Consider the following 27,394-nt stretch of genomic DNA (forward strand, 5'->3'; position numbering starts at 1 on the left):
CATGCCAAAGCTATGCCTTATTTAACTTGGGGTGCAATACAGAGACTACCATGGAGAAGTGGTCAACAATAAGAACCATCAATTAAAGTTTCAAAATGACTCAGGATCTGTAGCAGACACTTTATCCCATTAGCTTACTATAGTCTCCCAGTGACCCTGGGATAGAGTTCTCTTTACCCACTGTTCAGGGATGAGGAAACCTAGACTCACAGAGGCATTCACTCACTCAGTGTCACCTAGTAAGGAAGGGGGAGAATCAAGATTGGAATAAGATTTCTGACTCCAGACTGTGATCTTAGCTTTTAGGTCTCTCTGCCTCCATTTCCCTCAAATCCCCTGCCTTGTGGCTCCCTTCTCACCACATGACAGACTGCATACTTGAATAAACCCCAGTGTCTTCTGCATTTCAGGCGTACTTTTCTCAGCCAATGGTTGCTGCTGCTGTTATTGTTCACCTGGTGACTGATGGGACGTATTATGGTGACCAAAAGCAGGAGACTATCAGCATCCAGCTGCTTGATACCAAAGATCAAAGCCATGACCTAGGTAGGCATGAATTCTCATGGCCTTGGCTTGCCTTGGCCATCTACTTCCATATCTGTGTCATGGGGGTGGTGGTGAGGATCTGCTAAGGGCCAGTCATTTTTCCCTTCCCTTTGGCTTGATTCTTCCCTCTTTGGCCTTCTGCTGGCCATCAAATCGGGATGTGGTTGTGTATCCAGAGATGGCTGAACCTGGCAGATATAGATACCAAGGTCCCAGGCTAAAGCTTGCTTTGACCTCAGGCATTCTATACGATCCTCAAAATACCATGTACAGGACAGCGACTGGGCCATCTGACTCTGGATCAGCACACTGAAACCCAAAGAGAGGAAGTGAGAGACCTTATAGCACTTAGAAAGTCAGGAAAGAGTGGCCAGGGTTTGGGAATAATGACCCCTCTATGCAGATGTATCTGCACATGCCCCTCATGCTGCATATCCTCCTGAGAAGTTCCCAGGGAGAGCAGTCATGAGGAAAGGCCAGTGCCAGCAGTGGGGAGGCAGCTGAGAACTCATGCCCTGCCCACGCTCCTAACAACAGGCCAGGTAGGGAAATGGGGTTGCGTTAGCACCTACACCATCTCTCTCCATATGTTCCTTGATCCAGAAGAAAACGCCAAGATGCCCGAGGTGGCTGTGAAGGTATGGATCTTGTCTCTGCTTCTCATTCGACAGCCAGGAGAGCCTAGATCCTTTGCGCCCTTGGAGCCTCTTTTTTGCTGTATATGTGAATGGGAACAAGGATGACCCACCATACAGGATTTAAATGAGAGATGATGTGATAGGATTATGATAATAACCCGTATTGTCCCTCCATTTTCAGTCTACCTTGTAAGGCTCTGATCAGCCATGCCAGGTGTTGAAAGTCCAGCACTCTCTTTCTCTCTCTCGCTCTTGCTCTGATTCCCTTTCTCTCCCTCTCAGTATTGCCTGCCCGTGCCCACACTGTTCCCCTGGGCAGAAAGCTGATTTCCAAGGCCATAGGAAACAAGCAGGCAAGAGGTCGATGCAGGGTCAGGTAAAAGTCAAGGGAGCAAGCAGGGGTTTTTGTGTTCTGTTTTATTGTTTATTTACTCAGTTAGTTTTAAAGGCAAGGGGGAACATATAAATAAGCAAGAGAAAGAAAATCCCTCTGGACTTATCTAGATTCCTGGGAAGTTTCCCTAAGTGAGAAACAAATATTGTTCTAGTTGTGTTGCCATTGCAAGGGGCTCCCAGGAGAGGTTGTACGGTGGAGTTGGGGTGGGGGTGGGGTCTCATTTCACAGGCATCCCTGGGATCTGCCACTTGACACCTGAGACTCCCATGGATCTCCGTCGTCCCTCCTCACTGGGCCTGTGTCCCCTGCCCTCAGCATCCTGGTCCCTGCCCTTGGTGCCTCACAGATCAGAGACCAGCGCACAGGAAGGATCCTGCTTGCCTCCTATCATGTTTGCAAAAGAAAGCCTGCTGTAACCTGGTTAAAAAAAACTCTCACTGCCACCCAGTCAACACTGACTCATGGCAGGTTTATAGGACAGGGTAGAAGTGTTCTGTGAGTTTCTGAGTCTGTGACTGTAGACAAGGGAGTAGAAAGCCTTGTCTTTCTCCCTTGGGGTGGCTGGTGGTTCTGAACAATGCCGACCTTGTGTATCATATTGCAGCCAGTGTGCAACTACTACGATCCCATGTATCGTCTCCTGGGCTTGCTGGACTCATGCACTTAGTAAGGGACTGGATCCGAATTTGGACAGAGGTCCACCTACCACCCAACTTGGTGCCTTTTGTACAGGCTCCATCCTGCCATGACATTTTCTCCTCTCTCTCTCTCTCTCTCTCTCCCTCTCCCTCTCCCTCTCCCTCTCCCTCTCCCTCTCCCTCTCCCTCTCCTTGTGACTTGTCTTTTCTTTCTGCCTCTCTCCCTTCTTTCTCAAAGCCCAGGAACCCATTCCCTACACTAGAAAGAGTTTTGGGATTTTGAGAGAGGCCATGTTGGATTGGGCCAGCCTACATCCCTTTGGGAAAGCCCCTCCCTCCCGAGGATTGTCAGTCTCTTCTTTGTAGGCTGAGCAGAGTGGTCCCTATGCCGTTGGGCTGCAAAGAGGCGCCCAGATGGTAAATGTCAGCGGGCTTTCTCCTCTGAGAAAGGCTGGCTTCTCGGCATTATTTCCCTCTTGCTCATGACTGAGTAGGCAAGCAGCCTGGAAACTAGCAACTCAGACCCTCAAGCCCCGATGCAATGTGGGAGGTGAGGGGCAGTGGTGCTTGGCTGAGGGGTGGCCATGTGTGGGAGGGAAAGGAGCTCTAGGTGAAGGGAAAGCTTAGGGGGCAGGGAGGCTGGGGGATTGGAGAGATTTGAAACCCAGAAAGACCAGACAAAGAAACTTTCAATCAAACGCAAAATCCCCACTGGCCGCCCCAATGGTGCTTTTGTGCAGTGACATGAAAGGGTCTGGGGGCTTCGGGAAGGGCCGGTTGGGGAGGGCGTGACTGGCCTTGAGTAATGAGCCTGGCCCCTCGGCCCCTCTGTCTCTCCTGACAGGCTTCCATGTCCTGAGCTGCAGGAACAATCCCCTGATTATCCCTGTGGTCCATGACCTCAGCCAGCCCTTCTACCATAGCCAGGCGGTGCGTGTGAGCTTCAGCTCACCCCTGGTTGCCATCTCGGGGGTGGCCCTCCGCTCCTTCGACAACTTTGACCCTGTCACCCTGAGCAGCTGCCAGAGAGGGGAGACTTACAGCCCTGCTGAGAAGAGGTAAGGCTTCCTATCTCGGACCCGGGACTTCCCCGCCCGGGGCCATTGTGCAGCCAAGTGGAGATGGTGCCACTCTTGGTGTTGCTATAAAAAAGTCTGTGGGTCCCTCCAGCCCTTGTGACCTTGCCTCAGGTTGACTCTGCCCTTGGGCTTGGAAGCCCTCAACCTCCAGACTCCAGGAGTCTGAGAGGGAAGCAAGGACATGCCGCCGAAAGAAGATCCCGGAGCTGGGACTGTGTCTCTGAGCTGACAGTGATTTGCAGGGTCCTAGGCGGACATACGTTTCCCTCTCTGGGCCGCAGTGCCCTTGTTGTACAGGGAGGGGAGGGGGATTGACTCTACTTCCTCAGTGGCACAGGCGAGAGGGCCTCGCCGTCATCAATCCAGGGGTGGGGAGAAGCCAGGAAGGAAAATAATTGTACTTGTTTTGTACCCAGTTCCCCAGGGAGGTCAGGGGTGGCTGAGATCTGTCTCCCCCACACCTAGGAGCCTGTCTTTCCAAACAGAACGGCACATCAGTCACCATCAATGTTTTGGGTCTGGTATCAGTTCAGTCACCTGGTTCAGGGCTTACAAGCACACGGTGGGACTTCCCCGAAAGGGGACGTGCTTCAGGGTCTCCCTTCCCTGACTCTGAATCCCCACCATGTCTCTCTCTGACTGCATGCACTGGGGCAGATCACTTCCCTGCCCAGAGCCCTGGCTCCCTGTTCTGGAAGAGCCAAGGGATGATCATATGGACCTCACAGGGGGACGGCGAGGGTGGACTGACTTGCCAGAGAAGAGAGTGCTCCTGTCAATCATTAGGCAGCTTGCAAAGACGTGTGTTGTAGTACTAAGACGATTTTCACGTGCTTCCTGATAACGATGCTGGTGCTGCTTCTCCACGTCAAGTTTGCAAAGTTAAAGCTGGGAAAGACTTGAACATCCTTCATACATCCACGGTTGCTAAACTCCCATGGGGCGTCTGAGGTCCCAGGGCCCAGAATGGGTCAAGGCTGGTTGCCCAGCAGTGCTCACGTCTGTTTAAAGAGACTCAGAAGGAGAAAGAAAAGATTGTGGCCTTTCCTCAGAGTGAAGTCACTTGAAAGGCGAGACAGCTCTGCCCCATTGCCCCTGGGGTCAAGGAGAGGACCGAGGCACTGGGGGAGAGGGCCACTGGGGTTGCCCAGGCCTTTGCTACCACAGAGAACGCCGAGGTGGTTGCTAAATCCACCATGCTGCCGACCCACTGTCACTGGCCTCTGTGGTGCAGAGTCTGTTGCAATCATTCTGAGGCCAAAAGCGCTCCCTAAATATCCCCTTGGTTATATCTCCCCATAAGAGGGCTTCGTCATCCCTGCCTCTCTGGGCTCTCCAAGAGTAAGGTAATTCTCAGAACCAGGCAAGCAGTGTCAAAGGAAAACCAATCCCTCAAACCGTCCCTCTTCGCCCCGTCCTCTCAGCTCCCTGCAGGTTGCCTGAGACCAACACTCTCTTCTCTGCACCATGTGTTCAAATGTCACCATGCCTTTTCCCTTCGTGAACATAGACAAGGGTTTTCCCTCTGTGCTAAGTCCATCGGTATGCACTCATTGAGTCTCCGGTTCCCTCTGGGAGAGACACTGAACCGGGCACAACATTGCCCCGTCGGAGTCCCTGGGCCTGTCTTCCCATCTATGAAGGATGATCTTGGATTGGGTGCTCTCCATGCTTCCGTGCAGTTCTAACCGTCTGTAGTTCCTAAGAGCTGGGAGGGATAGAAGGAAGAGGACCAATATTTGCCCTGATAGGGGCCTCATACAATTCATAATCATAGCCCACCTCCGAGGCAGGGTCACTGAACTGGGAAGAGGCGATTCTCTCCTGGGTCTGACCTTGAAAGCGGTGGTGGGCCTTCAATAACCGGGCACACCTAGGCGAGACGGAAGACTGTCATGACTGTTCTCAGATGAGCCTTTATACAGGAAAGCTCTGAGCAAGGGGGTGTAGGGATTGCCCTGGGCTTTGGCTGGCTCAACCTTGAGCTTGGACCAGGCTAGGGCAGGCTACCCTTAATGTCCTTGGGGAAAGGCCAGCAGCTTCTCTGGAGTTACTGATAAGGCATTTACCCAAACAGGCCCAAACAAACAAACAATTAAAACAAAACGAAAATCCGCACTGCCTTTGAGTCCATTATGTCTCAGAGTGACCCTACAGGACAGGGAACTGCTCCTGTGGGTTTCTGAGACTGTGACCCTTTACTGGGTAGCAAACCTCCCCTCTCTCCTGCCAGCGTTTGGCGGTTTTGAGCTGCCGATGTTGTGGTCAATAGTCCAACACACAGCCCACTACACCCGCAGGCCTCCACCCAAACAGGCGGGAGACTGCAGACGAGCGAATGGATGAAAATAAATAAGCCAAGAGGAAAGGGCAAGAAAATAAACAGCGGCACTAAAAGCTGTAGTTTCTTCTTCGTCCTCAAAGCAGAAAAGCAAATAGCATCACGTTTTCCAGCACGCGGTGGAAAGAGTTGTAGTAGAATCATCTTGGTTTACCTCCAGAGGGTTCCAAGGCAGTGAAAGATCCTGCTACACCCCTCTCCCTCCTCTCCTCCCACCCAGCCCTTCCTTCTGCTCCCTCTACCCCTTCCTTCCTTCTCTCTTGCTCTCTTTCTTGCTTCTCCTCCCCACCCTCTCCAATCCCTCCCTTCGTCTTCTCCTTCTCCCCGGTGCCCTTGTTCTTTTCTCTTGCCAAGAGAGCAGTGGGCCACCATGCCACGGGGGAAGCATCGATGCACCAACATCAATTCAGGCAGTGCGGTGAGTTTGGACCTAGATTCAAGGGTCTCTGGTTCCTGTGCAGTCCTTGGTAGGCGTTCGGAGGCCCAAGAAAACAGGTCCGATTTCAGAGGAGAGGTCCAGTAGTGGAAATCTAGCCAAAATCTCAGCTCAACACAGAGTGCGGACCAGGGCTTTGTGAGGGGTGGTGTGAGATTAAGAGGCTTCTTGATTCAGAAAAGCATTAGCCCTAATATCGAGGCACTAGTGTCTCTAACACACACACACACACACACACACACACACACACACACCACCTTAATCTACACATGTGATTCTAAAGAACAAATTAATAGTTTATTATAAAACTCAATGAGCCATGTACTTGGAAAATTGATTGCTTTGCATCTTCTCTTTCTTCCTCCTCCTCCCTTTCCACTCCTCCTTTGCTTGTTTTTTCCCTTTCTTCTCCTTTTATGTCTTACACTCTTTCTTCCTCGACCTCAGACTCTTCTCATTTTGTTCATGTAATCCCATCGAGAGGGGCAGCTCTTTGATACCTAATTTTTAGAAGCCTACCGTTGGGCAAAACCAGTTTCTCCGACAGCTAGGCTTACACCTTCAGCCGAGTGGACATTGGCTGTGTTTCTGAGGTCACGACAGTGGGGCCTCGCACCTGTCTGCGGTAGGACTTGAGATGTGGGAGATTCCATTGCCAGAATAGAGAGCACATTTCCATTTTCCTCAAGGAGGGAAGTGCACATGGTTTCCACTTTACTGCCAGGATCTAGCTTGCATACTTCTTGCACGTATCTGGGTGTTGCCCTTGGGCCTTCTACCAAGCTCTTCCCCACCAGGACACACGTGAAAAATGGCCCTGTCTGTGTGGCCCATGTAGAGTAGATGGAAGAAAATCGGCATACAGATTGAGGCGATTCATAGCCAGAGTCCACGGACTTCAGGCCTGTGCACAACCCCACCCAACTTCCCCAGCCTGCATCTTATGTCATTGGCAATCTCTGAGCGGAGAGGAGTACCTTCAATGGAACTTCAGTGTCTCAATACATGAACATCTTTGATTGTGCTGGATACTGCCTGCCTTGATTGTTTATTGTTCTCTAGGCTATTGTTCAACTCACAGCCTCATCAGAAGGTGATTCGAGTTCTTGTTGCTGCATATCCTATCAGTGTGGGATTAGCAATGTGCTTCGCAATGTACTCCTTATCATAACCAGTGTGGGATTAGCACACCCAATTTCTTCCAATGGAAAAAAAAATCTCCCAAACAACTCCCACTTCCACGGAGTCAGTTCCCCTCAAGGACACCCTGTAGCACAGGGTAGAACTGCTTCTTAGGACTTTTGTAAATCTTTATGAGTACACACAGCCTCACCTTTCTCCTGCAGAGCAGCTGGTGTATTTGAACTGCCAACCTTGTTGTTAGCAGTTTGTTACTTAACCGAATGGGCCACCAGGGATCCTCTCAAATCCTAAGGGCTCCTTGAAAGCGTATGTCTGATACCCTATCCTCCTAAAACTGTGACACTGTACTAAGCAATCCCCTAGTTCTGCATTCTTATCAGAGGTCCAGGTAAGAGAAGAGATTTGCATAAGGCCACTCTGCAAGTCAGGCCAAACTGGATATTGGGTCCCATTTGCCAGACTTCCAGACCAAAGCTTTCTCTTTTTGCTCCCCACCCGAGGTGTCAAACCTGGATGCCAACAAGCCAGATTAGACAATAAACACTTGGCTTGTTTGGCCCTCACCAATTAGTTTCTTTAATTAGTCACCAACATTTAAATATCAGCTGAATTCACTTAAATAGAATTCTCCCTCCTCTTATGGAAATCAGGAGTTTTGAACGTCCGAGGCTATCAGCTCCACCAGCACCCTTCTGGCGGGTGAGTTTTGTTATTGTACTTCCCCGGCTGGACCTGTGAGTGAGCTCCGACGGGGTAAGTTCCACTCAGCCCACCTTGCCCTGCAGGTGGGTTACCTGGACCGTGGGGACCCCACCTGTGGAGCTTGCATGTTTTTGCTGCAGCAGTGGTTCTCAACCTGTGGGTCTCGACCCCTTAGGGGGCTGAACGACCCTTTCACAGGGGTTGCCTGATTCATAACAGTAGCAGAATGACAGTTATAAAGTAGCAACTAAAATAATGTTATGGTTGGGGGGTCACCACCACATGAGGAACTGGATGAAAGGGTCACGGCATTCAGAAGTTTGAGAGCCCTGCTCTACAGATTCGTGCCCACATTGTCCTGGCACAACAGGGGCGCCTGCCATCCCAGGGTCGAAGAGCCTTTTCAGAGGACTTCTCCAGAAGCCTCCTTTCCAAAGAGCAAATGAGCTCCTGCCTGGTCACTCTCTCAAGTCCGCTCTCGGTCTTCCTGCCAGCAGCAGCTTCCCCTTTGTTTCCCAGCGTGGAGCATGCCGTCCTTTTTGGTTGGCCCCATCTGAGCAGCCCCGAGTGATTTATAAATAACCTGCCTGTTATTATCTCCCCTTCCACATGGCATAATTGCAGCTAAGTGGCAGACCACAGGAGTTGAAGCCGTAAGTCAAGGGGAAGAACCAGGAAAAGAGCCGTCGCCAGTCCTTTTAACTTCTGACTTTCTCTATCCTGGTGTCAGTAAAAACAAAAGCAAGCTAATTGCCATAGAAGAATCGATTCTACTCATATCAACCTACAGGACAGAGGAGAACTGCCCAGTCAGGTGTCTAAGACTGCCACCTTCACTGAAGTGGACCACCGCATTTATCTCTTGTTGAGTGGCTGGTGGGGGTGAAGCTTTCAGTTCACAGCTGAGTGCTTAAGCACTGCACCCTGGCCCAAGTACTGCCCCTTTAGTCTCTGTAGTACATGGTCGACGTCCATTTGAATGGATAGTCGGGGTTGTGGATGATGGTTGATTGTCTGATCGCAAAAGGAACTATCTCCAAATGGACCTTGAATCTGTAAATAAATGTAGTTTTGAAAAATAGAAGAAAAGAAAATGTACAAATATTTGGTTATCTCTACATCCAAGGGGGTGCACAGTTGCAATAAATTGGTTGATAAAATTATCCACACTCCTCCCTCCATCCCTCCGATCAGCCACCTGACTCCGCTGAAGAACTATCTTAATTTACTTCTTTTGTCGTCTTTGGTTGACCACCCACAACTGGCATGAAATCATTCTTGTTCTCTCGCTGAAGCTCAAGACTTTTATTTTGTTTCCCTTGTTTTGATTTTTGGTTTTGTGCTGTAGAAATGACAGGGCGGTGTCAGAGTTATTTGGGAGGGTTCGTGGGGTAATGTTTATCATTTTTGGACAGTGGGCTCACACGACTCTCTGTAACCAGCATAGGAAACAGCCCGGCCTCGGGGGACAGATGGATTCTGTCCAATTGAAATTAACATTGGGAAAGCAACTGGAACTTTCTCGGCCCTAGTCCCTTCCTCTTGACAATAGGAATGATAGTAACAGCGCCACGTGTGACTGTGAGGATGCAGTGCGCTGACGTAGGCAAAGCTCAGTGGGCAACACTGAGTACATATTGCTGTATTGTTATGTAGTCAGTACACCCAGTACACGTTTCTGGTTGTTGCTGTGCTTGGTGAGCCCAGCCACCCCCTCGTTTCCAATATGTGCTATGTACATTTTATGTGAACAGTTATGGTACTTCCCTTATCCTTTTTCTAACTATTTTTTTGAGACAGCAAGCCAGGTGCACACAGATGTACTCTAAATGCAAATATGTGTCTGTTTCCAGAATGGGACTGCAAGACACAAATCCACTAACGTTGAGCTGATTCCAACTGAGATCAACCTTGTATAGGGTTCAAGGCTGAATATCTTTATGAGCCCACTACATCACCTTCTTATGTAAAACCAGTTGGTGGATTTGAACCACCAACTTGTGGTTTGCAGATAGCCCTACTAGTCCTAAAGGACCGGGGCCGGGGAGGAAAGGCAATAATGTGCATCTCTAGAAATTCACAAGGTGCATTAGAATAGTCAGGGTCCCACGAAGTCTGGAGTGAAGACTGTTGACTGATCTCATTAACCCAGAGCCATGTAAACACATCTGACCATGGAACTTTTTTTCAGGTAACTCACAAAAACATTCTATCGGAAACTACCTGATTGTCTGTTGTGACCAGGTACTATTTACCTTTCACAGCACAAGAACCAGAATAGACAGAGCACCTTCTAGGGTGCCACAGTGTTGCTGCTAGTCTTCGAGTTCATATAGCATGGGTTTATTCCAATAAAAATGTGTGACTATTCCTCTGGGACCAGTGGAGGCCTACAGACAAGTTCTCTCATTAATCCATGTGTCTTAATGGCATTCAGGAGCCTTCAAAACTAAGGCCCAATCAAACAATTGACTTCAGCAGGGATTTGCTGGTCAAGTTAAATTCAAGACAGAGAGGTCAGCTCAGAGAGTGACTTTGTGTGTGTGTGTGGGGGGGGGGGGAGTGGGGTGCATTCCAACTGGGTCATCTTGATGGATATTTTGAAGGACATAGGGATTTCATGGCAGCTTAATATGAAGCTGTGTATTTCTTTTAATTGAAAGCTGCATTGGTAAGGAAAAAAGGACAGTCAAGTTATACTGAGGAACATTTCCTCACTGCTATAGAGAGTCCATTCAAATTCATAGTGACCCTACAGGACAGAGTAGAATGGCCCTGTACGTTTTCGAAACTGTAACTCTTGATAGGAGTAGAAAGGCCCAACTGCTGATCTTATGATTAGCAGCCCAATAGATATAGCCCACGGTGCCGCCAGCGTTCCGTATCCCAGTAACACACCTGCTCTTTCTTGGGAGGTGGCAAGGGGTTGCCCGAAGGGACTTTGTCACAACGGCTAACCTCATCTACCCCAGTTTTGCCCCCTTCTACATCTTTGCATTCCTCAAGCTGAAAGAACATTTAAAAGAAACATTGGCATCCTTGGAGGATGCCCAAAGGACCATTTGACTTGATGTCAAGGGAGTCCTTCTTAGCAAGAAGGTTACAGAGGTGATAATCCTGCCTCAGGACAGTATAGACCTGGATGCTTGCTATGCTAAGAAATAATAACTTCACCTTGTGTTTAATCAAGGTCCCCAGGATTTTGTAGAAATATTTCTTGACTTACCATAATAAACTGGACCTTCTTTTCTATAAACACACCAAGCTATAGTCCTGCCCCCTTAGATTTGGGCATCTGCTATTCTTTGACTGGGCCCTCTTGGCCTCGCACTTTCTTTGATGGCTGATGTCTTCATTTCATCCAAGTATTCGTCCAGAATGTTCTTCCTTATAGAGACTTCCTCTGACCCCTCTACATCAGGAAGCTGCCCCTACTACAGTCCGCTCTCGGATTTCACCTTGATGTAATGCCTTTTCTGAGTGCATCCTGACTCTGCTATTGTTTAGGTCACTTTTTCTATGCGGGCTGTCCTCGTTCCTCAAATGCACAGGTGGGCCGGGGAACTTGCATGTTCTCTCTGTTGCCGTGTGCCCCGGGTCTGCAGTAGGTCTGCTATAAAATAAGGCGGGGCACCACCTCTGTTGAAAGGATGAATGTGTGATCTCACATGTTGCCTTTGGAAGAAAGTGACCGATACGCCATACAAGGAGCTTCAAAGGTTCATGGAAAGATGGGATTGAAAGAGAATGGACTTTTCCCACAACGTTTTTGGAACCCCGTTGTTTTACAACGTCCTGAGATCAGACAACTGATAGACTACACAGCTAAGGCTGGAACCTGAATGTGCCGACTGCAAAGCCCTGTGGCTTTCCATTTTGGGAAAGAAAGTTCTGTAGCTGACCCTTTTCCTATGAAGAACAACATTCCTATGCACAGACTACATGAGTGATCCCTCCTTGGCTCTAAATGTCATCTTCCCCAAAGGGTTCCAGAGCCTCCTTGGTCTTCACAAGATGGGAACCCAGGTGTCTTCTGTGACTGGTCAAGCTGGAAGCATAGGTCAGAAGACCGACTTGGAAGCCAGTAGCTTACAGAGCAGATCTGTTTAAATTGGAACCATGTATCAGCACCCGCCCCCCCCCACCCCCACCGTGCTTACACAACATTAACAGATGCATTGTTTGGTGTCAAAGCCCTTGCATTGACTCCGGAGTTAGAGCCTTTTTGAGGCCTCCACCTAGCACAATGTTGAGGCTCTGAGGTGCAGCATGATGAAGGCGAGTGGGGTCTCTCCAGAAGTGTTCCTTAACCGCTGTTGTCCAGTGTTTAGGAGGAACACATAAACTGTGGAGCGGTGCAGGTCTCTGAAATGAAATGCATGTCTCTTTAAGTGCCGGATTTGTCTCTGACCCATTCGAGGGAAGCTCTTGGTTTCCCACCCCACCTCTAGCTTCTCACCATACTTTTTGCAGGTGGCAGTTGGCAGAGGAGTGTCTGTGCTCCTGGGAAACCTGGGGACTGGTGTCGAGATAATGGGGGATTTCTTCTAAAACAAATGTGGCTCCCTGTTGCTGCCCTTTTCCTAGAGACAATCCCCAAACCAACGTTCTCAGGGCTCTGGATGCCAGACTATCTCTTTCTTTCTTCTTCTTTGGAATCGTTTTACTAGGGGCTCATACATCTCATCACAATCCATACATAAATCAATTGCGTAAAGCACGTTTGTACATTCACCGCCCTCAGCATTCTCAAAACATTTGCTCTCCACATAAGCCCCTGGCATCAGCTCCTCATTTTTCCCCCTCCCTCCTTGCTCCCCCTTCCCCCTCCCTCATGAACCCTTGACAATTTATAAATTATTATTTTGCCATATCTTGCCCTGTCTGATGTCTCCGTTCACCCACTTTTCTGTTGTCCGTCCCCCAGGGAGGAGGTCACATGTAGGTCCTTGTAATCGGTTCCCCCTTTCCAACCTATCCTTCCTCCATCCTCCACCCTCCCACTATTGCCACTCTCACCACTGGTGCTGAAGGGATCATCCACCCTGTGTTTCCAGTTCCTATCCATACCAGTGTATACCCTCTGGTCTAATATATAAATATATTTACATATTTATACATCTTTATCTAGACCTCTATTAATGCCCTTTGCCTCCCAGGTCTTTATTTCCTTTGACTTTCCTCCTGTCCCACTATCATGCTCAGTCCCCACCAGGGTTTCAACAATTCCTCTTGGTTACATTACCCTTGATCATGGCCTACCAGGCCTCCCTCATCCTCCTCACCACTGATTTGGATCACTTGTTGTTCCCTTGTCCCTGTGTTTGTTAACACTACTACCTTTCCTCCCACCTCTCCCTCTTCCATGTCCCTGCAGAACTGTCAGTCCCGTTGTTTTCTCCTCCAGATTGTTCATCCAGCCTATCTTATTTAGACAGACCTGCAGAGATAATAACATGCACAAAAACAATACAGAGCAAAACCAAGCAACAATATACAACAAAACAACAACAAACCAATGAAAACAAAGCACAACAAGAAAGAAAAGCTTGTAGCTAGTTCAAGGATTGTTTGTTGGCCTTTGGGAGTGTTTTCCAGTCCAGTTGGTTGGGGCACCACGCCCTGGCCCCAAAGTCCACTTTAAGCATTCCCTGGGGACCTCACCGCTCCATTCCCTTGCACCCCCTTAGTGTTTTCCCACCATGTGGTGGGTTCAGATCAGGTGCAATTCCCACATTGTGTCACTGCTGTTGTCCCCTGTAGGGCTATGGGTCAGTGAGGGGTGTCATGTCTCATAGTGGGGCCGGTCATGTGGTCCTCTCTGTCGACTGGCTGCTCTAATTGGGAACATGGTCCTCATGGCCTGGTGGGCCAGGATGTGCTCCACTCTCTCCTCCTCCCCCTTCATCTGCTCCCGTGTGCTCCGATCAGATATGTCCCTCGCCCGGAGCTGCAGATTCAATGCCGTCCTTTGAAATAAGTTCTTCTGGGGCAAGAGCAGGTATCCACTTAGTGATTTGGATTGAGGCCAGCCCCCCAGACCTCTCCACTGGTTCCCTACTCCATGCCAGCATGTTGCTTTTACATCTTGGAGCACTGGGTTAAAAAGTCTGGACCCCCTTTTCCTGTGGAGATATAAACAATACCCTCCCCTTGGGTGGGTTCGTACCTTGTGCCCCCGCTACCCATTTCTTTTTATTATTTTTTTCCTTTCCCCCCCTCTTTTTTAGTTGTCTACCATGTGTATCCCTGTATTTGGTCTGCTAGTCTATCTCTTTCTTTCTTCTGTCGATTCTATGCCCATTATTGGGCTAGACACAGAGGAACAAACCTTCTGGAACCGTTCTGTGGAAGTTTCCAATGTTAGGGCACAACATCATAACCTCTAAAAATGCTTAGCAACTATTGCAAGACACTACCACCCTGATAACGATTTAGAAAACTTCTACTCAGAAGGTTTCTGTTTGTTTGTTTGAATTGGCAAGGTAGGGTCTACAACTTGAGCCAGATAGTATTTCTGTCCTCCAGGAAGTTCTAGCCTGGTGTTGTGAGGTGAGCTTGGCAATGAGAAACTTGGAGTCTCCCATCTGGGTGGGAATTACAGCTCTGTCTCTCACTAGCCACGCACACTTACCCAGGTAACCTGATCTTGCTTAGCCCCAGATTTCCAACTGTAAAATGAGTAACACTTAGCTCATAGGGTTGTTGTGAGAATAGAGTCATCTCATGTGTATAAGCAAGCACTAAGGTTGCTGAGTGTCTGCCTAAGTTGAATATAAGGGAATGGGCATCCAAATACAGGGGATATGGTTCTGTTTGCAGCCATACGGATTAGCACTCCTCCCAGCACCTGGTAGTTACCCAGGGCCTCTGTTTCTCATGCATGGAACATGCAGAAGCCTTGTTAGAGAAAGGCGAGTAGACTACCTGCAAGGGAGCTCATCTGGGGACACCAGAGAACACTCCCTCTAGAAATGGACATGGAGTTTGGGCTGAGGATAGGAAGACCATAGGGTGGGGGATGAGGGAGCAGGCGTTACAGCAGGGAGCAAGGCATGTGTTCTGTGCTACTTCACGGTTGCTAAAGAATGTCCACTTGCATCACCTTGGTTGAGTCTCCTGGCTCCATGATGCTGGTAGAATTTCCGAGTACCCTGGTAGTCAGAGGTCCCTTGCCCAAAGTCTCAGAACTGCTCGCTAACAGGGCTGAGGTTTTGGATAGCACCTGGTGTTGTTCATTGCTACCACATCAACTCACATGCCCAGTACCCTCACACATAACAGCTTGAACCACTGTCTCATCACAGGCCCTCATGGAAACAGTCACTATGCTCCCAAGCATGGTTGCAGCCTCTGTCTTTGAGTGCCTTCTGACCTGGGGGCTTCTCGTCAGTGTGGGACAACATTCTTTTCAAATTCATAGCATTTCACTAAGATCCTCAGGCTTTTCTTCCCTTAATTTGGCAGTTCCACGGAATCCTGTCTGTCATGCGTGAGCCTGTGGTACTGGAAATGCTGGTGCCCTCGCTTCCGGCATGAGAGCAACACACAAGCCAGCACAATACAATAAGTTGGCACCTGGGCGGTGGTTTCAGAACATTAATTAACTGCCATTTCCGGAGTGCTTGATATGTGCCCAGACTGCTGCCTTGTGCTTTTCCTAAACCATCTCATTTTCTTCTCATCGTGTCCCTTGAAAGCGAGTTCTGTCATCAGATAGAGAGAGTCTTTTGTTCCACCGAGTGCCTCGCAGAGAGGCGGTGCAATACATCCTCTCTGTTGTCATGACCACCCCATTTTACGTAGGGAACAACTGAGGCCTGCAGGGATGGAAGCCTCTAACACACTAAGCTGTCAAGTGGCAGGACGTGACTTCTTTGTGCTCCTCATAGTAAATTATAATGACTGCCACCACAGTCTTCTTGGCCCAAGTCAGGCCCCTGTTGACGTCTCCATCGGCACCCTCTGAAGTTTTGGAGAGGGATATGCTTCGCTTTCGTTGTTCGACAGGAGTGCAGTCCGGCTGCTTAGAAAGCTCCCTCTTACCGCTTGTTTCTTCTTTCCCAGCTGTGTGCACTTAGCCTGCGAGACCACTGACTGCCCAGCGCTGGCTGTGGACAATGCCTCTCTCAACTGCTCCAGCAGTGACCGCTACCATGGTGCCCAGTGTACCGTGAGCTGCCGGACCGGCCACGTGCTGCAGATACAGCGGGACGATGAGCTGATCAAGAGCCAGGTATGTGCAGGTGCTGGGCTCCCGGCCCCTTTGCCGGCAAGTGAAGACTGACCAGGTGTCTACTACTTAGAATAGCGCTGACACAGATGCTCAAGAAATAGTTTTGGATGGATGGATGGACGGACGGACGGACGGACCAACAGACAGAAGGAAAGTCTGGTAGATAAGGAGAATTTTCTAAGACAATATTTCCTGTACAGAATAGTCTCTATTAGTATGCATCTTGGTGTACGATGCAAATCTAAAGACCATGAGTCCAAGCATTTTGTCATAAAACCCTTACTGTGCCCAAGTTGAAGGAGCGCTGGAAGAAGTGCTCCCTCGTTGCAAAGCATTCGTCCAGTCTCCTAGTGGTCATGCGTTGGGCTGCCGACCTATTGGTGAGAAAGCTTTGCCACGCTCCGAAGGTGAGCAAAGACCTTCTGTCCAGAGCCCATCAGCCTGGTTCGGGAGGTGGGAGTTGATTTCCAAGGGCAGTTGAAGAAAGTGACATGGTCTGATCATGGTTGGCAAAGGATCGTTGGATAGCCCTTGGGGCTGGATTATTGTTTCACTGTACAGTGGGAAGTAGGGAGTCCCCTCAAGAATCCATCAAAGGCATCCATGGAAGAAGGAGAGTGTCCCTAGCAAGGCTGGTGTCAGTGAGTGGGCTTGAGCGATGTGTCAGGATCTTGCTTCAACCAGATGTTGCTGTGGGGTCTCTGGTAGGAGCTGGGGCTGCGGGACACGAGAATGGTATGGGTTCTTCTAGCTCTTAGGTCTGAGGATTGCAGAGCTCTGTGATCAGACGCATCCATCTCCAGGGACCTGCCCGAAGACTTCACTCCCCTGTTTCCAAGCGTCGTTACCCACTGTACCAACTTGTACGGTTTCTGGACTTCAGTAGTTTCCTGCTTGGGAGCTCTGCAGGGCTGGACGGTTCTCCTTAGACACCTAATGCCGTGCATCAGACACAGCAGGTCTGAACGTCTATGGAAATAATTAGACTGCCTTGGCAGTGAGGGACCTCTCCTCCCTTTGATGTGTGCTTAAGAGGGGAAAAAATGTCCTCCGCTTTTCAAATCCCAGATCAACATTTGGCATCCCCTGTCCCCAGGGATTTGGCGGACTCCTCCTTGAATAGGAGCGTCTAGGCTGTTGAGGACGGTCCCTCCCTTGGCTCGGTAGCGTGGCCTCACCCTCCCACCCACGCAGCACTATCATCCTCTAGTTTGATGCACATCCCGGGCTCCCCTTTCACTTTTTCCAGCCTTGTTTCCCTCTTCATGTCTGCCTCTCTTGACCACTGAGCCAGGAAACCGCAGAGCAGGGACAAGCAGGTCAAGCAGTGCCTGGATTCAGTCTGCCCAGTCAACAATGGGATGCATTGCATGGTGAAAGGGACTTAACCCATGGTCTCGGAGCACAGAAGACAGGTGTCTAGGTCTCCTGTGTCCCAGGGTGCTGCCTATTCTGTGACAAGCACAATGACTGGCTGTAACCTCCAAAGTCGATAGAAATGCACAGTGACAAAGGGCCCTTCAGCTGAGCCATGCTTCAGGGTCCTTTGCGGTCTCTGGTTGTTAAGATTCTCATCAATAAAATCCGAATAACCATATGGGAAACTATAGGTAGCAGTTGGAGATCACCGACTTTGGGTTCAGTTCCCCCTAGGTCTCATTTCAGTTGTGTAACTTAGGGCTAATTGTCTCTGGGACTCCGTTTCCAGATCTGTAAAATGGGAACCAAAGTACTTGAATGCATAGAGTTTGGGGGACCAGAAGAAATAGACGAACTAAACTAAAGTGGTAAGTATTGGTCTACTGGCGCTCGAGAACCTTCTGAGCCATAGCCTAGGGAGCAAGGGCATTCATTTCACCACAGTCTGCCCAGTGGTGAGCTCAGTCTGCACACTCTCTCCTCACTGTGTCCACTTCTGTCTTTCAGACAGGACCCAGCGTTACAGTGACCTGCACTGAGGGCAAGTGGAACAAGCAGGTGGCATGTGAGCCCGTGGACTGCGGGGTCCCAGATCAGCATCATGTGCATGCTGCCTCGTTCTCCTGCCTCGAGGGGACCACTTTTGGCAGCAAGTGCTCCTTCCAGTGCCGTCACCCTGCACAGTTGAAAGGTACTGGGGCCCTGTGTGTGACACAGCCAGGCTTGCTTCCTTTGCAGGAAGCCAAGAGGCTGTTTCCAGCCCTCTCTTCTGGGGCCTAAACACAAAGGATTGGATGAGGTTTTATCTGTGCTTTTGATTTCTTTCCACCAAGTGCATGTTTGGAAACTGCCCTGCCGTGCAGCTAAGGAAAAAAAGTAAGAGTGTGGACAGACAGACATGATCATGAAAGCTCCCTCCTCCGAGACCCTTAAGAACCTTGAAAGAAAGAAGGGAATAGGAAGGAGGCAGAAAATGAAAAGAGAAACATTTGGAACTGATATGACCAGTTCTCTGTGTGTGATTACGGGCCATTGAGTGTAAGATGGAAGTGTTCATATTATTCCCCTTTTCCCAGAGGAGGAAATGGAATCTCCGCATTTCAAGAACTTGCCAATGGCTACATTGTTAGCAAGTGGTGGTGTCCATGTTGGAAAGCAGGCCTAGGTTTTTCCAAAGTCAACTGCTGGTCTTGAGGAAAGCTAGAGGAATGGATGTGGACTGGAAGGATTTCATGGTATCCTCCTGGAATGGGCACTAGAAATACAGAACTGAATGAAGCGTCATCTGGCACATTGGAGAGTCCAGATTTTGGAAAGAGCAAGAGGCTGATCAGGATGAATACTGTTGATTTCTAGGCAGATGTTAAATTCCGTCCTTATACACAATTCTCAGCAAAGTCCACACCTTCTCTGTAGTTTAGTTTATCTAGAGCAACACCTCTGTCAAACGCAAAAAATGCCATCACACTTGGGCATGAGGTCCTGCCACGGGATCCAGCGTGCTTTAGGGTGTGCGTGAGTTGGGATTCTGGAGGGTAGGAAGGGGGCCTGTGTATTTCCCCAGACTTCGATGTAATACTGTACAGGATGAGTTTGGAACATTTGGGAATTTGAATTTGATCATTTCATCAGGCTTACAAGGGAAGTACAAGACGGGACCACATGACCACAAGAGGTTAGGAAGTCCCACCAGTCTGTTGCCTAGTCCATTTTCACATTACGTCAGCACAGCGCAGGACCTTGATGCATTAAGAGTCTATAAAACGTATTGACTGGCTGAATTGGTGCAGGAAAGAAAAACTGGCAAAGGTTTATTTTTTTAAATGATTGAAACCCTCAAAGAAGGGTCACAAATAAAGGATGAGTCAGCCAGGGTGCAGTATAGCAAAAATGAAACACACAACAGTTCTCTAGTTCTTTAATCCTCCACCCATCCACCCCCACTATCATGAGCCCAGTTCTACCGTACAAATCTGGCTAGACCCAAGCAAGTACACTGGGACAGATAAGAGCTCTCAACACACAGAATTTAGGACAGATAAACCCACCAAGAACAATAATAGGGGCATCCATACTATGGGGGTAGGGGCAAGGTGGTGGGGGGAGGAGGAGAAAGGGGGAACCAATCACAATGATCGACTTATAACACTCCCCTCTCAGGTGGAAGAGCAACAGAAACGTTAGGGAAGGGAGGCAGTGGATGGCGTAAGATATGAAAATTATAATAATTTTTTATTTATCAAAGGGTCAGGAAGGTGGGAGGGTAGTTGAGAGAGGGGCCAAAGAGGAATTGATACCAAGGGCTCAAGTAGAAATAAACTGCTTTGAAAATGATGATGGCAACATGTGTGTAAATGCGCTTGACACAATGGATGGATGCATGTATGGATTGTGATAAGAGCTGTAAGCACACCAATATAATGATTTATTAAGATTTTAAAAAATGAGTGAAAGACCCATTGGTGCCATTAAATGGCCCCCAAGACAGGAAAGATGCATTTCTAATCCCTGGGTTTGCAAATCTGATTTTTAACCCAAGAAAGTTTGAATACAAAGCTTTAGATACTTCATCTGAGCGCTCTGAGGGGTTACATCAGAGAGATGACGTGACCAGTGGAAATTGTAAACTCTCCAACTTCCAGGCCATCTGAGTCCTCTCAGCCCCATTTTCCCAGATGTGGGGGTGTATAAATAGCTCCCGACTAAGAAATCCCACTTCTCCTCTCAATCAGAGGCCCTTGGGAAAGGAAGGTGTATAAATTAGCATTGATTATCACAGCCCTCATTGTGGCTAATAATAATTTTTCATCAAAGTGATTCAGACCCGTCTGCTATGGCTTCTCTGCTGCCTGGGTTGGGGGAGGGGGAACAGTGACCCCACTGTGAAGATGCAACCCACTGTGCTAGTTGCTGTGGACCCCAACTTGGGCCTTCCTCTAAGGCAGTGGTTCTCCAGCTTCCTAATGCCGCAACCCTTTAATACAGTTCCTCATTAAATTATTTTCATTGCTACTTCATCGCCGTCATTTTGCTATGGTTATGAATCAGGCGACCCCTGTGAAAGCGTTGTTAGACGCCCCCCCCAAAAGGGGTGGCGACCCACTGGTTGAGAACCGCTGCTCTAAGAAAACAAGTTGTCACATTTACCCCCGAGACCAGTTGACATTTCCTGTGTCTGAGCCCTGAGTTCCATCTGGTGCACTAATTTCAGGTCAGAGACTTGACAGAGCAAGGGCAGGGGAAGCCTGGCTAACTATCTCTTGAGCTTGTCAATGCACCCTGCTTTGCCTCCTGTCTCGAACCAGGAGAGAGAGAGAGTCACAACAACTTTGATTTTGGTTATTCAGTTTTATCCCATATCCTCCCTTGCAGCCTTTCATTTTCTCTTTCCCTCCGTTTATGGGATCAGTCAGACAGGAGTCCCATTCCTGGTTCTGCCTCTTACCCACTCTTTGGTGGTAGGTGAGAACATTCACATCTATGAGCCTCAGGATCCTCATTTGAAATGTAGATCTATGAGTGTGCTCATGGGAGTGTTGGTTAAAGGTGACCAGAAATGTCCAGTATAAACCCAGAGGTGGAGTAAGCACATAGAAAATATGTATTCTCTCCAAGGGGTGCCTTTCCAAGGACTTGCTTGCTGGCTGATCACCCAGTCACCGAACTGTTAGCCCCATGGAGGTGTTGGTTCTGGGAGATGTGGAGATACACTCCTTCCTCCGTGCATCGCCCCGGCCTGTGGAGGCCAGAGCCTTGGGAGAACATTGGCCACCGAGGAGAGTGGGTAGCTCCTGGAAGCCATGTGTAGTCCAGGCAGCAGCACAAGCCTTCTTGCCCCCTGCATTCCAGGCAAATGCTTCTTGGTGTTCCCATTTGTACTTGACTCCCAAGCCCCCTTCAAGATAAGCAAAAACCCTGAGATCTCACAGATGTAGTGCCATGCCTTCCAGGATTCATTGTCAAATACTCACAGTAAGAACAGGTAGATCCTACACCAAACCACGAGAGGCAAAACCTCTCAAATTAAGGAAAAATTCGAATCCAAATTCACGAAGGTTTAAGGACGTGGCTAAAAATGCAGCATTACATCACCTTGTCACCCCCGCTCAGCTGGGCGGGTGCATTTGCTACAGAGCAGCAGCTGGTGTTCGTGGTGGGCACCAGTGTAAACCCTGCAAATCAAAGGATAAACAAGATGTAGCCCTGGCCCTTGAGAGTGGGCAGTATCGCTAGGATGTGGCAAGGGTTTAGAAAAGCAGACCTGACCATGCCTGGCGTTTCTCTCTATGGCCTGCTCTTGGTTAGCTTCAGACTTAGCATTGAGAGATTCCTGCTTCTGGGTAATGGTTAAAGTAAAACAATTAAAACGAGATGCCTTGTTTGGGGGGGGGGTTCTTGCCACTTATAGATCATTAGAGAATGAAATCTCTTGCCACATTCAAAGACAGATTGAGTCAGCTTAATTTCCTGGATTTAAATGATGTACAAATGAAGTGACATATACAATAAGGCAAAGCTCGCATTCAAGCTCAGGAATTCTGGAACCTAATCTGTAAACATCGATACCCTTGGCCGGCTCATAAATGCCTCCACCTGTGTCCCGAGTCACGCACTTTCAGGAAATACAAGGAGGTTTGCAAAAGTTCCTAGGGGGAAAAAATGGAATGAAACAAGAATAGATTTTTCCATGAAATTTTTGAAGCTCCCTCAGAAATGATAGAGAGTGGGGGAAGCAGACAAAGAAAGATGATAACAGGGCACGCTCTACCTCCACTTAGCTCTATGGCTCTGAGCGAGCGATTCCGCGGGAGGAATTCTGAAGACAGCAAAACACTCCCTAGAGCGCCTCCAGCTCCACAACCTGGCTTGTTCAGCCACTGACCCCATCCATGCTTGACTTGATATCTAGGGGCATTAACACCTACGTCCTCTTCTGAGGGCGCCCAGGACCAGAAACCGAGGCTTCAGGCAGCGTTGCAAGTGCAGTGAGTGTCTAGAGGGGGGGGGGGTGTCAGGGAGATGCGAGCAGGACATCGGCAGCACCTGCCATACACTGCTCGCTTCAAAGCTGCATGGTGGCTGCGGGGCAGTGCCTCCAGGTGAGCCTGAGAAGACCCATTCTGTGTTCCACACCTGCATCCCCTGGAGTTTCTCTGTTGCCAGGTGGGAGGGTATGTCCATGGTCCTGAATCTCAGTGCCTGCTGCTGCTTCTCTTGGCCGCGGGTCACTGCTAACTCCTGTTCATCCGTCCTGGCATTCCCATTCCTGGGTTGCATCTTCTCTCGTGAGTTCTTTGTTGCAGTTTGTACACTGTCCTGTCGCAGAAGACTATGCCTCTCATTTCACAATTTGCGAACCACATAGCCCAGGGTGTGTGTGTGTGGGGGGGGTACTTCTTAAGAGTCCTCACATTTTTTCCACAGACCTTTTATCCCTCGTGGGGGATTTGTTGAGGGTGTGTCTGTCTCCTCACGTATATATATACACTCATATGTATTTGTGCCGTGCTTGAGTACCTCACGGCACCCCCGGATTGCCAGGGCAGTGCATAAGGAAGCCGGCCATCCCTGGTGTCTTGGAAACCTCTCGGCTTCTCTGGGAGCTCAATGAATCATCCTTCCACACCTTTTAGTCCTTTCACTTGACATGGAAATAGCAGTGTCAGAGTTTCTCCACCTGGAAACCTCTTTGGGGTTTACAGACCAATCTGGTCATGCCCGCCAGATGAATCCCATTGACTGACAGTGGTGGAGAGAGAAGAAGATGAGGGGGGATAAGAGAAGAGGCGCCGACGTAAGATTGCAAACTACTTTTCCCTTCTCTTTCTTTCTTTCTTTCTCTGTCTTTCGCTGCCTATTTTTCTCCTTCTCACTCACCTTTTAACATACCATATATACTGGAGTATAAGCCGAGGTTTTTCAGTACATTTTAAGTGCAGCTTTTGTGGTAGAATTAGGTGGATATTCTGGTCGGCTTCTACTCAAGCACATAGAGTAATTGACTTTTGCAGAAGAATGTGTGTCTCTCGGTCCCATTAAAATATAAGCTTCAAGGGCGCAGGGCTTTTCCTCTATTTGCTGGGTTTGCTTGCTGCTTTGTTCCCAACATATAAATCAGTCCCTGGCATGTAGTGAGCACCGAGCAAGTACTTGTTGAATAACTGAAGATTTCACCTGCGCTGGTCCTTACAGATCTGCTGGTCATGGTAACAGGGAAGGGAGGGGGGAAAGGAAGGGCAGAAATGCATAGCACTTTGCTGGTCACTCATCATGAATGTTCTCTCCTTTAAGCTGCTCGGCTCCTCTGCCAGGAGGGGTGGAGGTGTGCTTTCCCAGCTTGATGTTGCTCCCCCTGCAGGGTGGATAAACTGGGTAGAACACACGCAGCCCACTTCCTGGAGGAATCAGCAACCTTCACAAATGATACAAAATACGTTTGCAATCTCAAAGTTGCCTCTTACTAACTAGGAGAACGTGGGCACGTCACTTAATTTCCATGACCCTCTGCTTCCGAGTGGAAATTGTCTCGCTGTCGGTTTTCAAAAGGAATGAGATGCGTCATCGAAAGCATGCAGTACATGCTAAATACTCAATAAATGTCCGTTTCCTTCCTATCACTCTACCTCTCCCCATCAGACCTTCCAACTCCAAAATCCTGGAGCCTCCTTGATGCTTCCAGGCCTGGTTGTCAACACCATTCAATAATAAGTGAGAAGAAGAGAATTTGGTGGAGAAACACAAGTTTCAGCCCCTCCTCTGTCTTAGGGAGGCTTTGGGCCGTCTGTATCTCGATAATATACGGCCTGGCAGGGAAAAGGCTCACTCCCCCTGTTTTACTCTCAATGTTCCCATCAGGCCAGCTTCCCGATGGCAATCAGCACGTCTGTCAGAGCTGGCACGGGCTGCAGGGGAAATGCAACTCACTCGGCTGCTTTGGCAATGCGTCACTGAACACGGGTCTGCAAAGAAAAGCCAACCTCTAGCCAATGCCATGATGCCATGTGCAGGCATCGAAAGGGCTGGGGCACTTCCAGGGTTCAAGGGGCCCCAGAGCAGGAGCAGGCCTTCGAAGTTACTGGCACAGAGATACAGGAGCTCCAAGTTGATGCTGATAGGCGCGCACACCGGCAATCAGTAAAAGGCAAACACCTTTAGCACGAGGTCGTGTGCCCTACCTTGCCAAGCAGAGAGGGTGGATTCAAGGGTTGCGGCGGACGGTGACTATTTCTAACCTAAGGGGTTCTGAATGAGGAGTCCAGAGGCTCCAATTTGAATTCCTGTTGAATGTGGAACAAGCCATGCCTTCAATTGAGGTCTCCTAGGTATGGTAGGTCCCTTGATCTCTCTGGGGTCCTCGGTTGTCAGTGGAGAGGTTTGGAATCTCACCTGGAGGATCCTCTGTCTCCTTAGGTCCAGGCAGCTCATGAATGACCCTGGTCGTCAGAGCCCCCACACCCTCTGCTAACCTTGCCTGTCTGTGTCCTACAGGTAATAACAGTTTCTTGACCTGCATGGAGGATGGCCTGTGGTCCTTTCCGGAGGCCCTGTGTGAGCTGCTGTGCCTGGCTCCTCCCCCAGTGCCCAACGCCGATCTCCAGACCTCCAAGTGCTTGGGGAAAAAGCACAAGGTGGGCTCGTACTGCAAGTACAAGTGCAAACCTGGATACCACGTGCCCGGCTCCACTCGAAAGTCAAAAAAGTAAGTGGGGGCTGGGGATGCAAACTTCTGTATTCTGGTCCATCAAAGCGGAAGCGAAGGCCAGTCTCCTGATGGGGTGGAGGTGTCCATTGTTATGCGGAAGCCAGTACCCACCCTTTACCGACCCCCCCCCTCTGTTTTGTGGGAAGTTATACGATTTGGGTCATACAGAACCAACATTCATTTTTAGCCCGGCTGCCTCCTGGCTATGTGACTTCAGGCAAGTGAATTAACTACTATAAGCCTTCCACCTCACTTTTTCCTGTAGGGCCCCTTCCTCTAAGTCAGGGTTGGGTTGAGTGGGTTTTAAGATGGGGATGATTCTAGTTGCTACAATAGGGTTCTTGTGGAGACTGAATGAGGATGCTCAATGCTTACAAAGTGCCTGGCACGTTGACATTTTTCACTGAATAGTGGGTATGCATGGATTCATCCTGTCAACACCCATCAGAATCTATGGAAGAAAGTGAGAGCACCTGGGGCTGCCAGGGGTTGGTTTTAGCTTCATCTGGATGTCACGCACAAGAAGCTTGACACTCCTGCCTGCCTCCTGCAGAAAAAGTTTCTGTGGATACGTTTTCCTTAATCCTTACACATGGCTCTCACAAGTCCCAAAGAACAGGCCTGGAATCAGCGGTGGGAAAAGGAGGTGAGGGGCTAACTGGCTCCAGAGCGGGTTTCAGGAGGGTGTGGGCCATCCGCCCATTGGGTTATTGAGCTGTCCCTTCTTTCATCACTTTCTGAAGGCGGGCCTTCAAGACAAAGTGTACCGAAGATGGCAGTTGGCAGGAGGGAGCGTGTGTTCCTGTGACTTGCGACCCACCTCCACCCAAGTTCCACGGGCTCTACCAGTGCACTAATGACTTCCTGTTCAACAGCGAGTGCAGGATCAAGTGTGAAGACAGTGATGCCTCCCAGGTAAACCGCCTTGAGCAGAGAACTATACTTCACTCCCTCTCTGCTCGGGTTACCAAAGAGCTAACTATCCTATAAGAACCACTTTCTCCGGGATACTGTCTCTCTGTGTCAGAATTGAATAACGACAGGGCCACTGATACAAAATCCCTAATGGTCTTCTATTGCATTCTCTCGGAGTATATTCTTCCATCCTGTCACACGATGTTGCATTTGTTCAGAGATTTCCAGCTTTGAATCTTTGTGAAAACAAAAAACAAAAGCCATACACTATACTGGGACCCTTACAAAGGAAATCATAAGTGGAATCTGAATTGGTGAAATTGATCAAGACTGAGTTACTTTGATTGCAGCAGCCAGGGATGATTTGCTAGTTTTCTACCCCTGTCACCACCTGGGGTAGATGCTCACTGGACCCCCTTCATTCTGAGACATCAATTGGCTCCTAAAGAATAGAGAGAAGGGGAGTCATGGTTAGCCCAGACGGGTGCTTCAGAGAACACAGAGGAAGAAAGTGAGAAAGGGTATCTCGATCCATGTGTGACTTGAAGTCTGACATTTACTGTTGGATGAAGGTGTCCTAGAATTGAATTAATCCCTCCTTGTGCAGGGATGAGTAAGGAGTCATGAGTGAGAAAGGAGAAGGAGAAAGCTGGCTGCAATGAAAACCTAAGTCCGCAAGAAGCTCCACCTTGATAGCACTCACCTGTTTGGTTTCGGGCATGCCCCAGCCCCAGGTTTCACAGGTGTCCAGGACCATCTGCAGGTGAAGTCAGAGTTCAGTCAATTGGTCCCCAGTGCATATCTGATCTTCACTCATTCTTTATGACCCATTGCTGGTGAGTCAACTCCGACTGGGAGTGACCCTGTAGGCACAGCAGAACTGCTCCATAGGATCACGTGATTCTCCCATGGAGCAAACGCTGGCTTCCAACTGTGAGGATAGCCACCTGTGTTCAAAAGCCAATCTCGAGGGCTTCCACCACGGTGCCACCATGGCTTCTTTGTAGAGTTTACCAAATACATTGTGGTCAACGTTGAATTAAAGATACACTCGGGCCTCGTTTTCCCAAATCACCATCCTCAACTCCTCCAATCCCTCTTTCTAGGTCCAAACTATCACCAATTCTTAACCATTTTCTTTCCAAAGCATCTCCTCCAGCTGCTCTCTCTGTTCCTAGGACCACACCCTAACTCAGGGCACC

At 49.1% G+C, this 27,394-nt stretch overlaps 1 protein-coding gene across 1 annotated transcript in view; it reads left to right on the forward strand.

The window, feature by feature from the left end:
* Window positions 1–27,394, forward strand: part of PAPPA (pappalysin 1) — a 281,949-nt gene that overhangs the window by 199,690 nt on the left and 54,865 nt on the right. Inside the window, exons 12-17 of the mRNA XM_075560393.1 lie at window positions 411–546; window positions 3,064–3,277; window positions 15,988–16,156; window positions 18,083–18,266; window positions 25,064–25,274; window positions 26,021–26,192. Of these exons, the coding sequence (XP_075416508.1) occupies window positions 411–546; window positions 3,064–3,277; window positions 15,988–16,156; window positions 18,083–18,266; window positions 25,064–25,274; window positions 26,021–26,192 (1,086 nt within the window). The remainder of the gene's footprint in view (window positions 1–410; window positions 547–3,063; window positions 3,278–15,987; window positions 16,157–18,082; window positions 18,267–25,063; window positions 25,275–26,020; window positions 26,193–27,394) is intronic.

The sequence above is a fragment of the Tenrec ecaudatus genome, chromosome 10 (assembly GCF_050624435.1).
Source record: "Tenrec ecaudatus isolate mTenEca1 chromosome 10, mTenEca1.hap1, whole genome shotgun sequence".
Classification (NCBI taxonomy): Eukaryota; Metazoa; Chordata; class Mammalia; order Afrosoricida; family Tenrecidae; genus Tenrec; species Tenrec ecaudatus.